The sequence below is a fragment of the Histoplasma capsulatum genome, genomic scaffold, assembly GCF_000149585.1.
Source record: "Histoplasma capsulatum NAm1 scaffold_3 genomic scaffold, whole genome shotgun sequence".
NCBI classification, from domain to species: Eukaryota; Fungi; Ascomycota; class Eurotiomycetes; order Onygenales; family Ajellomycetaceae; genus Histoplasma; species Histoplasma mississippiense.
The window spans coordinates 1643183-1658079 of record NW_001813980.1 but is presented as its reverse complement, the minus strand read 5'-3'; the positions used below and the strand labels follow the sequence as shown (position 1 = coordinate 1658079).

The following is a 14897-nucleotide window of genomic DNA, read 5'->3' as shown; positions in this document are numbered from 1 at the left end:
CCAGGAATACCACAGAGCCTGTGATCAGTGGAATAACTTTGTCATCCTTGAGTCTAAAATCAATGGCTTCAACAACTGAGTCAACTATACAGTAGTGGGAGATTGCCTATGTGAAATCATCTCAAAGTGGGTGGAAGAAATGTCAGTGCTGGCTCAGAATATCGGTTCTGAGAGATTTTCTTTGCACCACTCTGATCTAAATGTGAACAATATCTTTGTGGATGACAACTGCAGCATTATGTGCATCATTGACTGGGCATTCTGCTCATCAGTCTCTTTCCCCATCCTTCTCATGGCGCCTGGCCTCCCCCAATCTCAATACTGACTAGAGGAGCTTTTAATTACTGCATTTGAAGGTGGACTGAGGAGGGTCATTCTTACTGATCTCAGAGGAGTCCTGATGAAGAACTTTCTTCACAAGCTGGAAATGCTACAGACTAGCAGATTTGTTTGATTGTTATCTCAATTAATGAGTTTTGATTCTGCAGAAGACTTCTATCTGTTCTGTGATATCTGACAAATGAGTAACCAAAATGATGTGGATTTCTTGACATTTTTCCAGTCGAAACAATCAACCGACTATTACTGACAATTGCATGAGGAAATGAAACAAGAAGATGAGCCTTCAGATCTAGTTAGGCAACAGAAAACAAGCTATTTTCAAAAAGACATGGTCAGTCTAACATTGTCAAGAAAATTGATGCTAGTTTCCGAAGGGATGTGTCGATACTGAAACCATGACCCCAAAGGAATACAACAGAACGGAAATAACTTTTGTTGCTGATGACAGTTGTGGAAATGAGTCTAGCAGACCCACATCACCGGTCTTGTGTGATGTCGAGCTATTGCCTTTCTTGAATATACCTACCTATTGATGTTCTCGGCCTGCCCGGTTGCATCATCTTAATCTGGCCAGTTCACTGGTCAGGATTTCGATAATTTGAACTTTTTTATAGGACAAACATACAACATGAAGTTGGGTGCTGGATGTCTCATTATCAATTGTACTAGTGCGCCACTCGCTCTTTGGTTGCCAGATCAGCTCAGTGGATAGATAGAGACAACAAAGCATACCACCCCTGCGACAGAAGTATACTTTATCTCCAGCTGGATAGTATGCCTTTTTTCGTGAATTTGCGGGAGGTGTTGGGAGTTCGGGGGGAGTTGGTGGCTGTGGTCTCTTTTTTGGCATTTTTAATGTACACTGAGCGAGAGTACGAGTTGCTCTTACGAGAGAGTGTGCTCAAAATATCCTAAGCAAGTAATTATGTCTGGTGAACTGCCTCAGCTGAGCATTAGAAGCCAATATGCATTTTTCCTGTTGATGTCAGGAGTTTCTCTCCCAGTTGAGAGGTTCAGATGGGGCATATTTACCGCGCGGTAATTGGACAAGTGCGACATCCGTCATGCATTAGCCGCCCGAAGGGTTCCATGTGACGATGAATAATGTTAGTGGTACTACGGCTACCCTATCACGTGCCCCCCAACATATTGTGTTGCTCTCGCGTAGTTAGTTTTAGTAATGACAACAACGTTATCCTCCCACAGGTTATGGCCCTTAGAAGCAACAGAACCGCTGAAATAACGTGCTAACAACGTCTCCACGCATCGTTAAAAGCGTGCCTAGACGATTTAAACCCCATGGTTAATTTGAGATCGGGTGGAACGCCTGATTTGACGAAAGAATACGTGACAACGCGTAGAAGAAGAAATCCCCAAACGCCAGAGGCACAACAGGAATCGAACGCAGGTTTACCAACGCCTGCAACCAACAAGGTGACTGCCCCGGGGGCATTTGAACCTGACGACACAATCGAAGAGGAATCGAACGAGTCGAATATCGAATACGAAGACCCGGTTAACGACAACGAAATGTCAGATAACGCGGGTGGCCCTAGTAGCCATGATGTGAGCGAAGAAACTCGCATGAGACTGGAGATCGCGAGACTCCAACATGAAGTCCAACAAATGAGAACTGGTAGGGGTCAGGCCTCTACAAGTGATGAGAACATCAGTGCAGATCTAGCAAACTATCTGCAGAGGAAAGGCAGAACGTCTGCTATCGTGAAAATCCTTAATGAGTTCCGTGATCAAGTGAGACCCATAAGGAAGCCAGTTGTACTGACCGGATCTGGGAACTACCCCATGTGGAAAGAAGAGATCCTCCTCGCAGCGAGGCAATCTGAAACCGATGACATCCTTGATGAGAAGCAAATAGGCCCTGATGATAACGCCAGCACTGATATGCAGCGATTTTGGAAAGAACGCAACATGTGGCTATACAACTACATGTGGTCATCAGTTGCCCCACAGGCAAAATCTCATTTTACTATACCCAAGGATTGCGAATTATCTGCGTATTCTCTATGGTCTATCATAGAGGACAATTTCGCTGAAAGGCCTGCTGTCCTAAGGACAAGGTTATACAAGGAGATGACAAGCATGACAGCCAAGTCAAAAGGCTCTGATCGCGCGTTTATCGAACGCTTGATCGCCATAAGGACTGACTATATCCGCCTAGGATATAGGGTCGAAGATTTCATGTTTTTTGACTGCTTACTTACTGGGGTAAGCAAAGGGTGGGCCTCGTTCATTAAGAACCGTATGGACCAAATTGAGAAAGATAACGCCCAACCCTTAGAGAGTGATTTCATGGCCCTTTGCCGCGATATCCTCTTGCGGCTTCCGACAACTGATGAATCCAATGCTGACACGTCTAGGAACCCTACCAACAACGCGCAGGACTCCAAATCCGACAAGAAGGATAAGAAGGGCAAGGATAAGGATAAGGAGAAGGAGAAGGACCCCAAATCTGACAAGAAGGGCAGTGAGACACGGACCTGCTTCCATTGCCAGAAGACCGGTCATATCCAGAACGATTGCTGGAAGAAATACCCAGAGAAGCGTCCGTCCAATCCCAACAACGCCAATAAGGATAAGGACAAGGGTGATACCAATGCTGGCACTGCTCCTGTCCATAACGTCGTGGAACAAGTATTCTGTATGACGGACAAGGCCTACATGAGCAGCGAAAGACCCACGAGAGATACCTGGATTCTAGACTCGGGTGCGGGTGCCCACGCAACACCTCATAAAGATCTTGTCGTGGCAAAGCCCCAAAAATATACTGTCAAGTTGGAAATGGCAGATGGAACGATAGTGCCTGCCGCAGCGATAGGCGACACGAAGATCACCGTTGAAGGGGCGGACATGCTACTAACTGGCGTCCGCTACGTCCCGAAATTAGAAGTGAACCTCATGAGCATGGGTAAGCTCGTACGCCAGGGCTTTACCTTCAAGCAGTTGGCATATGGAAGCAACCACGCCGTGCTCTTTATGTCCCCAGATAGAACGTTCTCCTTCACGGCGAAGTTGAACGACAATGATATCTACGAGGTGGAGAAGCGGCCTACCTTCAAGGATCTAATTCGATTCGCCCTGTCCAACGGCAAATTTGAACCTGTCAACGCGATGGCGGACGACAGGACTACTGACGCGATACTGGCGCTGCCCAACAACGACATAAAGGTTATAGAACTAACAATGACACAGTGGCACCAAAAATTAGGGCATCTAAATCCCGCGGATATCGCTAGAATGGCAGCAGATCCACGCCTAGGAATGAGAATCATCGGCCAACGAGCTTTACCGTTTTGCAAAGTCTGTGTCCAAGCAAAGATGACACGTCCAACCTTTGCGCCCATGACGCGAGCTACCAAGCCGGCGATGAGACTCTTCATCGACCTAGCAGGGGGTGGAAAAACGCTTTTTGACGGGAACGACCTACCCACTAGGGGGGGTGCTAGCTACTGGCTAGGGATAACAGATGACGCTACGAGATACCGATGGGCAATCTTGATGATGTCGAAGGGTGAGTCTACCGCGAGATTAATGAACTTCATCACAGGCATTGAGGCAACTACGCAACGCCGTGTAGGCACCCTACACTGGGATGGTGGCAGCGAGTTTAAAGGCCAAGATCTGAAGGCCTACTGCCAGAGCAGAGGAATTGCGTATGAAACGACTACGCCTGATACGCCGCAATCGAACGGCCCTGCTGAACGCGCCAACAGGATTGTTGCAGAAAAGACAAGAAGCCTTCTATTTGATAGCGGACTAGCTAAGGAATTGTGGGGTGAGGCGATGCAAGCCGCGATCATGATGATCAACACGTCCCCAACGTCAACTAAGATATACGGATGCAAGCAAGTAGTTCCGCTTACGCCATTTGAGGCATGGACTGGGGTGCAACCTACTGCCCATTGGATACGCAGGTGGGGGTGCAAGGTCTACAAGAAGAACCTAAAGGTTACCAATAAGCTCGCGGATAGGACTGACGGCAAGGAATGGCAGCTAGTTGGCTACCAAGGACTGCACCAATATCGTATCTGGGACCCAATTGGCCGTCGCCTTGAAATCGCGCGAGATGTCGTATTCGACGAAGGACTAGACAAGGGTGAAACCACGCCTGCGAACGTGGTGAGGCAATCGAGCGAATTACCAGAAGAATTGGACGTACTAGATGCTGCTGATGGGTGGCAACACTGCCTCCTGCGACACCTAGCAAAGGTGAAACCTGACGTTTTGAAGATGATTGCCAATGGGGATCTTGAAGGTGCGATAGATCCAACATACCTTCTAGATAATGAGACAGAACTTGTCGAGAATGATGAACCAGAAGACCCTGCCAATGAGGACGATCCTGTCCTGAGCACCCTAACTGACCGCCCAACTACCGTGGCGGAAGCCAAAAGGAGCCCTGAGGACTACTGGTATGAGGCGATGAAGAAAGAGGTCAGCATGTTTGAGAACAAGCAGACATATATTGTCGTTGAGAAGACCCCAGGCATGGATATCTTAACTGGTAAATGGGTGTTTGATCGCAAGTTGAACAATAAGGGAGAAACAATCCGGTTTAGAGCTCGCTGGGTGGTTAGGGGATTCCTCCAACAACAAGGAGTCCACTATACAAAGTCGTACGCCGCGGTGGTATCAGGACCCACGTCACGGAGCTTATTCGCAATCTCAACGGCAAAGGGGTGGAAGGCAAAGGCGATCGACTACGTCTCCGCGTTCTTGAACGGCATACTACCGCAGCACGAGATGGTATATATGCAACTGCCTACAGGGATTAAGCACGGCAGGGGGGGCCTGGTTGGCCTGCTCCGCCAGAGCCTTTACGGGATGAAGCAAGCAGCGAGGGTGTGGTATTTCCTTGCGACGGAACACCTCACCACTCTAGGATTCAAAATCTCGCCGTACGATGGCGGATTCTTATATCACCCTATTCGCAAGATCTACCTGACATTGCACGTCGATGACTGTCGGGTAACGGGACCCCAAGAGCAGCAATTAGACTGGATATTGGCAGAGATTGCTAAAAGGTTTGAGACAAAGGATGTCGAAGAGAACAAGCCCTACCTTGGAATGGAAGTCAAACGTCAAATGAACGGCGACCTAGCGGTTACCCAGAACCGTTATATCGATGAGATCCTTGAGGAATTTGGAATGGACAAGGTCAACCCGGCCATCACGCCGATGGCGGCCGGCATACGCCTAGAATCTCACCAGATGAAGATAGCGGGTTAGATGACGATTTTACTGCTACTAGATATCGTCAAGGCTTAGGATCGCTGCAGTATTTGGTGTCAAGCAGCAGACCAGATCTGGCATTCGCGGTCAACTACCTCTCACGTTTCAACTCGCGTCCGCACAAGGAATGCTGGGCAGCATTAAAACACGTCCTACGCTACGTCAAGAAAACGAAGGATCACGGAATCCTATACAAGAAGGAGATGATTGGGGGACTCAGTCCTGTCGCGTACAGCGACTCAGATTGGGCAGGGGCAGACCCCCAATACAAGTCAACTACAGGTTACATTATCCTGCTAAACGGATCACCAATCTCGTGGCGGTCGCAACGGCAGACCTCAGTTGCAAAATCAACCACTGAGGCGGAGTATATCGCGGCAAGTGAGGCAGCGTGCGAAGTGATCTGGCTGAATGACATGTTATTTGATGCTGGATTAGTAGAAGGGAAAGCGAAGGTATGCTCGCACCTGCGAGTTGACAACAAGGGCGCGATAGATCTAGCAAAAGGGGAGTCCTTGACAAGGAGGTCACGTCACATCGAGATCAGATACCATATCCTTCGCGATCTGGTTGAAAAAGGCGAAATCATGATGGAACACGTTGGTTCTACGGCCAATATAGCTGACGGCCTCACCAAGCCACTGGCAAGGCCTGCCTTCGAAGAATTTGTTAAGAGGATTGGCTTAATGGAAATTGGCAAGAAGGGGTGAAGGTAATGATGATACGGGAGTTTACAGATTTTGCTTGTGTTATCCTGTTTTTTACGGTTATTGCCATACGGGAGCCTATTCCCAAAGAGGAAATCAGGGTCTGATTCTTGTAATTAATTATTATTGCGTTTTTAGAAGAATTGAGCAAGGGGGGGGCCCCCGGGCGGCAGAGCTTTGGCGGCGCCGTAGCACGGGGGGGTGTTAGTGGTACTACGGCTACCCTATCACGTGCCCCCCAACATATTGTGTTGCTCTCGCGTAGTTAGTTTTAGTAATGACAACAACGTTATCCTCCCACAAATAATGACTCTGCGCCAAGATGTTCCCCATGTGGGACGTCTAATTGTATTAGCATGTCGGCAGCTGAGGCATATATGTGCGGTGCGCTAGTCCGTGATAGGCAGCCTAGGGCCAACACCCCAAGCGTTGCGACCCCCTCCCATCTTAGAAAAAGGCAATCGCGTTCAAGTATTTTGCGTGGTGCTCAATCCTGACTCGATCTTGATTCGGTGCGCATAATAGCTTCATGCAGCATGCGCTGGAGCCTGGCACCTAGGCAATATGCCTACAATAATGCTGAGCAAATCAAGTTCGCTCTCCATCCGTGTATCAACGTGGACATGGGCACTGCGCGCCCACTGGGGGATTTTCATCCATTACAAGTGGCATGGGTATGATGGCGTATCTGAGCGGCCAGATATCTAAATCAACGGCTGGTGTTGCAGTTGATAAAATTCATGATATGCCCGTACTGCCCGAAATCTTGGCTGTAGTTATGGAAGCTCAATTAAGTAGCGGAACGGGCCAGAAAATTTTTCGGCAAGAATTATTTAACTATGCTAGGACGGGCGAATGCTAGACTGGGCGACTTGTGCCGTCCCTGGTTACTTCCAGACCCATTGTTCTTCCTGTTCCTGTTTTCCTCATAACAGGATCGGATGTTCCGCTACAAGGAATTTGCCACAAGGCTAATTGCAAGGGAAACTGGCGACAGAATAGGATCACAAGGATGCAGCTGATAGTCAAACAGCTTGACATAGTTGATGAAAGGGATAAATTCAAAAAGCCATGTCAGTGAGAGAAAATGCAGCAGAGGAACCACCTCAGTCATCTTGTGGTAACACCAATCAAGAGAGATCCTGTTATAATTAAAATGGTTAACTGGGTTGAAGTTGTAAGAAACACACGCCTACTCAGACCCAACTCCATACATGAGAACAAATTTCCCCAAGTGGTAAAGCTATATCATACTTCTATATGGTGGCTGCATATATTTTCCTAGAATCAGGTCAGATCTGACTCCATTCAGGTTTTTTCAAAATCAGCTCACATTGAAACTCTTCTTTTAAGAGCCGGCACTTGGTATATATATATAGACTTTAACTGTTAAACAAAATTTCCAGTGCATGAAAGAAGCAATTAACAATCTGAATATGGTTGAAATATATATGATATTATAAGTCAGATTGTGACAGGTTAGCATCTGTTAGTAGTTACATTAATAGTTACTAGTTAGCTTGCATGATCAACCCTCACAATTCTTACAACTACCCACGAACGTAGGGGTACATTTGAATTTTCCACTTTTCCAACTGTTTTTCATATAATTTTAACCCTCCAACCCGTTCAATATCATTGCACGCCCTCTGCAATTTCTCTACATGTGTGTACTGCACAGGTTGAGTGGTCATAGAGCCCTCAACGCCCTCTCGTCCGTTCAAGGACATCGACACAGCCTACACCAGATCACTGGAGCCGGAGTCACTGGTCAATTTTGTCACTGAAAAGACTGGCAAAAGGCAGAGGAAGACTGTCACAATGCTTCCCTCAGTTCTCAAAGAAGTCAGTGACAGCATCCTCACAGCCATTTCTCAACTGCAGAAGCAGTTTGAGAAGGCTCAGCAGCAACAGAATTAGCAGTAAAAGACTTTCATCAGATTGATAAAAACTCTGAACAATTGAATTGAGAAGAAGAAGCAATCAATCAATTAAAACTTTGTCTGAATCTTTTATGAAAGGTTTGTCAAATATGTGACAGCAGATCTGAGTGCATCAATTCTGAGAGAAGATGCTGCTTCAGATATTCATTCACAGTCAAATGTAGAAAAACTCTACCCTCTCTGAGATTACCCCTGTCAAGACTGCGGCTTTCTTAGCAAGCAGGGCTAGTAGAGCTAGTCTGTAGCCTAAAAGCACCAGTCAGTCAAGGGGCCTCATAGAGGGCACAAAACAGCAGAAGAACTTATGAGTTCTCATCATTCTTCAATCAGAGAAACAGATTGCCTGATTACAGCCATATGCTGTGCAGCAGACAATCATTGCAAACATTCAAAGAGTGAGAGATGTGGTCAATGTGCTGAAGATGAAGCCCATCAGAACAGATTGAGTAATCATATTAAGCAACAGAGGTATACATGATACTCTGATCACTGAGAAGGCAGTGACTACTCTCTGTAAAGTTCTTGACATCATAGAGATCCAGCTATCAGAGCAGTGGTACAATTATACTGTTTCAGAAATCTCAGAATTTATTTAGAACTGAGAAGAAGCAAAAATCCCCGTAGACAAAATGATTGAAAGAGAGATTTTAACTCAGATAAAAATAAAGCCAGTGAGCTGTCAACCCTCATATCATGAGGTGAATCTCAAGACAAAGAAGATTACATGGATTGTCTTCTTCTTTGCTTCAATGAAAGACTTCTCACTCTTCAATGCCAGTGAGAGAGTCAGACTGATTGAGAAAAGATCTTTAACAGTGAGATATTACTCAGAATGTCAGAGGTTCTGCCACTCATCAAAGTGTGCACAACTGACAAAATGCTCTAACTGCAGTGAGTCCACAAACCAGCATAAGAGGTCAACAAATGCAGAGTGCAAGAGAGCATCATGATGTATCAACTGCTGTCAACTTTACCCAGCTGAGCATTAACATTGTTCTGCTACACTCAGACATATGAATAACACTCTCAAACATCTAACTCAAAAGAAGCTAGCAGCTGTTCACCACCTTGACAACAGATGCCACAGAGATGCTCAGAAGTTGTGAAGGGTGATGACAGTGTGAAGAGTGAATAGTAGAAGATAGTATATAGTGTAGTGGAAGATAATAATAATTATAGTAGTAGTATAGTTGAAGTTGTAGTTGTAGCTAATCGCTGAAGAGGAAAAGAAAGAGAAAGAAAATGTGCGAAATACATGCATCCATATATATATACATATAGAAATAGTGGTAGCGAGAGTATAATGGAAAGAGGTCAGAATAGACGAAGATATAAACAAAGATAATATAATAATAAGGAAATAATAAACGAGTGTATTACAGTTTTATGTGTGATTGAAGAGTGCACTTAGAATCTAAATGTGGGTTTTAAAAAATTTATTAAAAACAATGCTCAATAACATTCTGTTGTTTGTTGATACTTTCAGATTCAATATAGCTCATAACAATTTGTAGCATGTGTTCAATTTTCATGAAAAGTATTTGCTTTAATAATAGCTTTTAAAGCTGCTGTTGTTGCTGACTTTTGTATTTTCTTCAATTTCTTTGGTCATATTCAACAAAATTGTCTGGCTCAGCTGTCAAAAAGAGATGTTATATGATTGATTCAGAAGTTGTTGAAAGATTTCAGAAGTTGTTAAAAGATTTCAAATATTGTCAGAAATTGATGTGCTGTGTAAAATGATCAAGAATTATATAAAGTTGATAGAAATTGTCAGAAATTGTGGAACATTATTAAAAAAATATTAAAAATCATTGAAAAATACATTCAGTGCTTTGATTAGAGTTACTGATGATCAGATATGCGTTTTGATGGCAAGATTAAAACATTGAATGATTAGATATGATCATGGTTGAAAAATTAGCAAATCATTTCTATGTTCAAAATCAGAGTAGCAGTTTTCAATCTGATCCTTCATACTTACAATATATGTATTTTTGAATAAAAATTAATTCAATTGATAGAAAATTGGAAAATTAATCCTCCAAGGTGGTAGAGAAATGATATATAAGTGAGGTTGTATAGTGATTCTATCTCAAACATTATGGTTGAGTTTGCTGAGGATGTCCCATTTAGGTTTAGTGTAAGCCCCTTGACAGTTGATTGGCTCAGATGTTAGCAGGACTTGGCAGTAGTTCGGATCGGGTTAGCTCGAAGTGGAGTGGCTGAGTTTTACTGAGATAAACCCGCAGCTAACTTATCATAATCCTTCCCTCATCGATCTTCCACCCCAACCCCAACTATCCACCACCGCCAGATGGCCCCCAACTCTCGCGCGTGTCTTTTCTTCGGTATCTCTTCGATCGCCCCAGTCGAGTTTTTAGTTAGGACATATTTCTGGCCCGCTAATCGCCGCGCATCCACCTAATCGGGCCCTCCCAGTGTTGCTCCCCGAGATATCTGCTTTCTCGTGACGCATTCTTACTGCCGAGTCATCGTATTGCTCTTTGCGCATACATACATACGAGTCTCGGGGCTGGCGGGCCGCCGCTGGGGCGCGCCGATTTGTCGTCGCCCGTCTAGAGATGCCGGGAATCATCATGGATGGTACCAGCGCGAATGGACCAGGACGGGGGATCGAACGGCAACATGTTGATGATACGCTCTCAACCACCGCCTCCCTCGCACCATATAATAACGGAAACCATTCAAATGGACCTTCCCATGCGAAAGATGCGGCCTGTCCCTCCAACCCCAAATTTGATGACTTTCTGCCGCCAGAACTGGTGCATATCACCCAGGGGTTTTTCCCTCTGGGTCATCTCATCAACAGGGCCACTCAACAATGCTGGAATGACCTAACTGATCTAATAACAGAGTTGGCGAATCCGCAATCAACCGCGACTCATGCTACTGCTGGCCCCGTAACCACAACCAACGGCAAATACACCCTCAGTCCATCCTCCGCGGAAAATGCACAAAAGAAACTTCGTATCCTCGAATTTGCCCAGGCGAAGCGGGCTGATTTCATCAAGATTCTTGTTCTTTCTCAATGGAGTCGACGGGCAGCCGATGTTAGCAGACTCATAGACATTCAAGCTTTTATTCGCATGCGGTACGATTTCTATAATGGCGCAATTTTGTCCATTGGTGAGATGAAGAGAGATTTGATCAGGGCGCAGACAGCGAACCCTGATCTTGCGATGGCGCTGGAGGTTTTAGCAACTGGGAGGGTGGCTGCTATTCAAGAGGTAATTCTATCTCTCCTGGATCTTTGTTTTCTTTTTTCTTCTTTCTTCTTTCTTTTTTTACGGCGGCTCGATTACTAAATTCAATTTCCTCATTTTTTCAGCGTTCGTTCGTTCCACCAAAACCTTTAACGCCAAAAAAGATGCTTAAAACACTGAAGAAAATCAATAAGACGATTCGGACAAGATTAGTACTGCACGACCAGATACCCAGAGCATTCACAAATTATGTGGTCCATGATGGTAGAGTCACTTTTAAGGTTCCGACCGAGTTTGAGGTTGATCTCTCTATTGCGCAAGAGAGTCATTCCTCGCAATTTTTCTTCGTCGATATTCGATTTTTATTCTCCCCTTCACCTCCAAAACCAGCTGGAAGGCTTTTGGATGAGCTGGATAACAGAGTGAATGCCATTCTCATGCACTCAGGCCTTACAGGATGCTATAACTTGTTGCATAATTTGATCTTATCGAACAAAATCACCATACTGTTTCACCAGGCTGTCGAGCTAGCTCGGGAACACTGGCTTGATACTCTACGTGTGGAGGTTTTGCACCGCACTCTTGTCGTGCAGTATTGGATCAATAGACCCGGACCGAAGAGCTGGATCGAAATCGGTGTAAAAGGCGGTCGTCGCAAGGAGCAAACACATGATGGATCGATTACTGAATCGCCATTTCTTGGCTTGAGGTGGATGAGAGATAACAAGGAAGTGGAGTCTAAAGATATCAAATTGGACCCGGAGCTTCTTTCCATGGAAACTATCCTTTGCAGTGTTACTGCCTTACATATATCTTTCTTGCTTCAATCTACATACACAAAATTATCGCAAGAGCGTCTATACGCCAGCGGAGCTCTTTCCGTTGGCTTGCAAACATCTATTAATGAGCCAGGCAACTGTTTCCTCAATGTTCAGCTTACAAAGGGCAGAAGCCTTAGAGTGATGATTGAACCGGTTTCTGGCGCCATCATCTTCCGCCCTACCCCTCTGCTGCTCAACCGCTATGATATTGATCGAAGCTTTGAAAGACCCATTATTGACGATATACTCTTCCGTATCTCCCGCATTCGGTCGACAGCTGTGATAGAGGAGGTTGAGTCACTTGCCACTGCTCTTGGCTGGGAGACGGTGAACTCACGCGATATCAAAAACGAAGATCTTCGGCGCATTTTCCCCTCGAACATCCTTCGATCAGTTCTGTTCTTTCGCAAATCCTGGGAGTGCAATTATGGTATCGCGTATACCTGCAGCATGGATGGAGATAATTGGTGGGTAGTCGAATTGCGTGCGCCATCGAGGGATAAAGGCCCCTTTTCTCCCCAATCGGCTCGCATGGTTACTGGCCGCTTTGGCGGCTTGCCGGAGCGGTTAAACTACGCCTCCTTCAGCCAACTAGATTATGCTCTCTCGGGGATGCTCGCCATTCACGTCAACGCTTGTTATCTCTCAGAAGTCCATGGAATTCATTACTTCCCTCCCGTACGGAACCTCTCTCTTGGCCCGCATCTCCAGGTACCAAGTATCTTTATACGGTTCCGCAGCGGCTCTCTTCCTTCTGCACTACGAATATCTCCCTCCATTACAGCCGACAAGAACCCCACAGTTAGAGACACAGTTCGTCTCTCGTTCAGGGGAATCCATCCATCCTCACAATGCGCCATACTCCTAGCGCACGGGAATCTTTCAAGAGAAATAAAAGATCTAGCTCTCTTAGCCGTGCATTTAGATCCCACTATAACGTTCCAACCCAATGGTCGGGGTTTTGCCATGCGCTTTCTCACCCCCGTCGGCAAACCTATGATTATCCAACTTCTTGCCCGCCTCCAACAACTGGAGCACGTAATTTCTACCCTCGACACCTTAAAGCAAAAGTCCCTGAAGCTGTTGTCCGTTTCTCTCTCCAAAATAAAATTTTCATACGCCGCAGATGAAGGCGCACGCGCCATTATCAATTTTAACTATCACGAACAATCCATAGAATCTGACATCGATTCTGTCACACTGTTATCAAGACAAGCCCCTCTCATGCTTTTACGCATGAGTATTGATTTCCACCCACAAAACCCTCACCGACGCATCAAAGAATCATTGACATCTACGCTTAATGGCCTGCGTCCGGGAGCTAGAGCAGGAGCCGGGTTAGAGGCCGTCCTAAAGTTGCTCGTCATCACGCGACCAATTCTCCAAGCTCTGGAGCGCATATCTACCGGTTCACGCAGCAATCTTCCTGGAAATTCCGGAGTCCAAATTACCACTCGAAGCTCAAAGATCTTCCATCTCCGCTACCCTTCCCTCCGATACCGCTTCTGCATCCATGCAGGCCTACGAAGAGATCGAGTCGTGTGGGTTCTACGGGACATGACTACCATGTCAGACAAAACCGGTCGAGAGGCCGTGGAACTCAAGTTGAAGGAGCAGATATTTGGTGCCAGTGGAGATGGGTGGCAGGGTCTGGGCAATGGTGCTATCGCCGACTGCGAGAAGATCGGAAACCTCGTCTCCACCCTGCATGGGGTCTTGACGGATTATATCTCATCGGAAACAGGTGGCCGTTTGGGCATGAATCCTCTGGGAAAGCGGAATGGGGGCACTGGTACTGACCTTGACCCTGGCCCTGGTGGAAGTAGCGGTGGCAGTGACGACGTCGGCTTGTGATCGCAGGGGCAGAACGGACCTCAGTCTAATCCCTCTGGTAGAGGGGTGACAGATAATAAAGTAAGGCCAACGTCCGGTCAGGCGGGTATGTGCGTCGGTATGCAGGGGTGGCAGGGAGAATTGGGAGGGACAAAAAGCTTCCCAGCAACCAATAACGGAATTGCCACGAGAGCACAAATGCAAACACAAATACATATGAAAGCAGTGAAGCAGGATACGAAGAGCGCGCAAATAAAGAAGAACATCAATGCCACCTGGACTATGACCAATGGTGGAGACGTGGATTTTATCTATCATGACCAACTAATCAATTGAAAGCGTTTACGCTGAAAATTTTCCAAGGTTTAGGGGATGGGACATCATGAAGGAACTATTCCATCAGCATTGGACACAAATATCTCTCAGAATTTTCAAGTGATATCTATATATTTCCTTTTACTCTTCGTTTCTCGATTTTGATCTTTATTTTAGGCGCTTCCAGTGACCCCTTGTAACTAACCTGGTGCCTGTCTATGTACGTACTACTCTCAGATAGAATTTTTCACTCTCAGTGGTGTCTTCTTGGACTACGAGGGCAGTAATGGATAATGGATAAAGCTATGTCGTGGCTTGGTTTCAATATGATATTTTAACTTATATACATTCCACCTCTATCTCGACTTTCGTAGACGAGACAATTCGGTTTCTTTATGATCAGAAGCGCATATGTGACAAGATGAAAACTTTTGACATGAGAGTTTATCGAACGGAAAT

At 45.8% G+C, this 14897-nt stretch overlaps 3 protein-coding genes across 3 annotated transcripts; 2 read left to right on the top strand and 1 right to left on the bottom strand.

Moving 5' to 3' along the window:
* Positions 1 to 1641: 1641 nt before the first annotated feature.
* On the top strand, positions 1642 to 6302 carry HCAG_03629 (conserved hypothetical protein; the record flags this gene model as incomplete). Its single annotated transcript, XM_001541481.1, has 3 exons — positions 1642 to 1908; positions 2041 to 5584; positions 5623 to 6302. The coding sequence occupies 3 exons, from the start codon at positions 1642 to 1644 to the stop codon at positions 6300 to 6302; spliced, it is 4491 nt and encodes a 1496-aa protein (XP_001541531.1).
* A 2631-nt stretch (positions 6303 to 8933) lies between these two features.
* HCAG_03628 (predicted protein) lies at positions 8934 to 9190 on the bottom strand (the record flags this gene model as incomplete). The annotated part of the gene is made up of 2 exons (XM_001541480.1): positions 8934 to 9049; positions 9148 to 9190. 2 exons carry the CDS (start codon positions 9188 to 9190, stop codon positions 8934 to 8936), a joined length of 159 nt encoding a protein of 52 aa, XP_001541530.1.
* Positions 9191 to 10842: 1652 nt separating this feature from the next.
* HCAG_03627 (predicted protein) lies at positions 10843 to 14144 on the top strand (the record flags this gene model as incomplete). The annotated part of the gene is made up of 2 exons (XM_001541479.1): positions 10843 to 11493; positions 11595 to 14144. The coding sequence occupies 2 exons, from the start codon at positions 10843 to 10845 to the stop codon at positions 14142 to 14144; spliced, it is 3201 nt and encodes a 1066-aa protein (XP_001541529.1).
* Between the last annotated feature and the right edge of the window lie 753 nt (positions 14145 to 14897).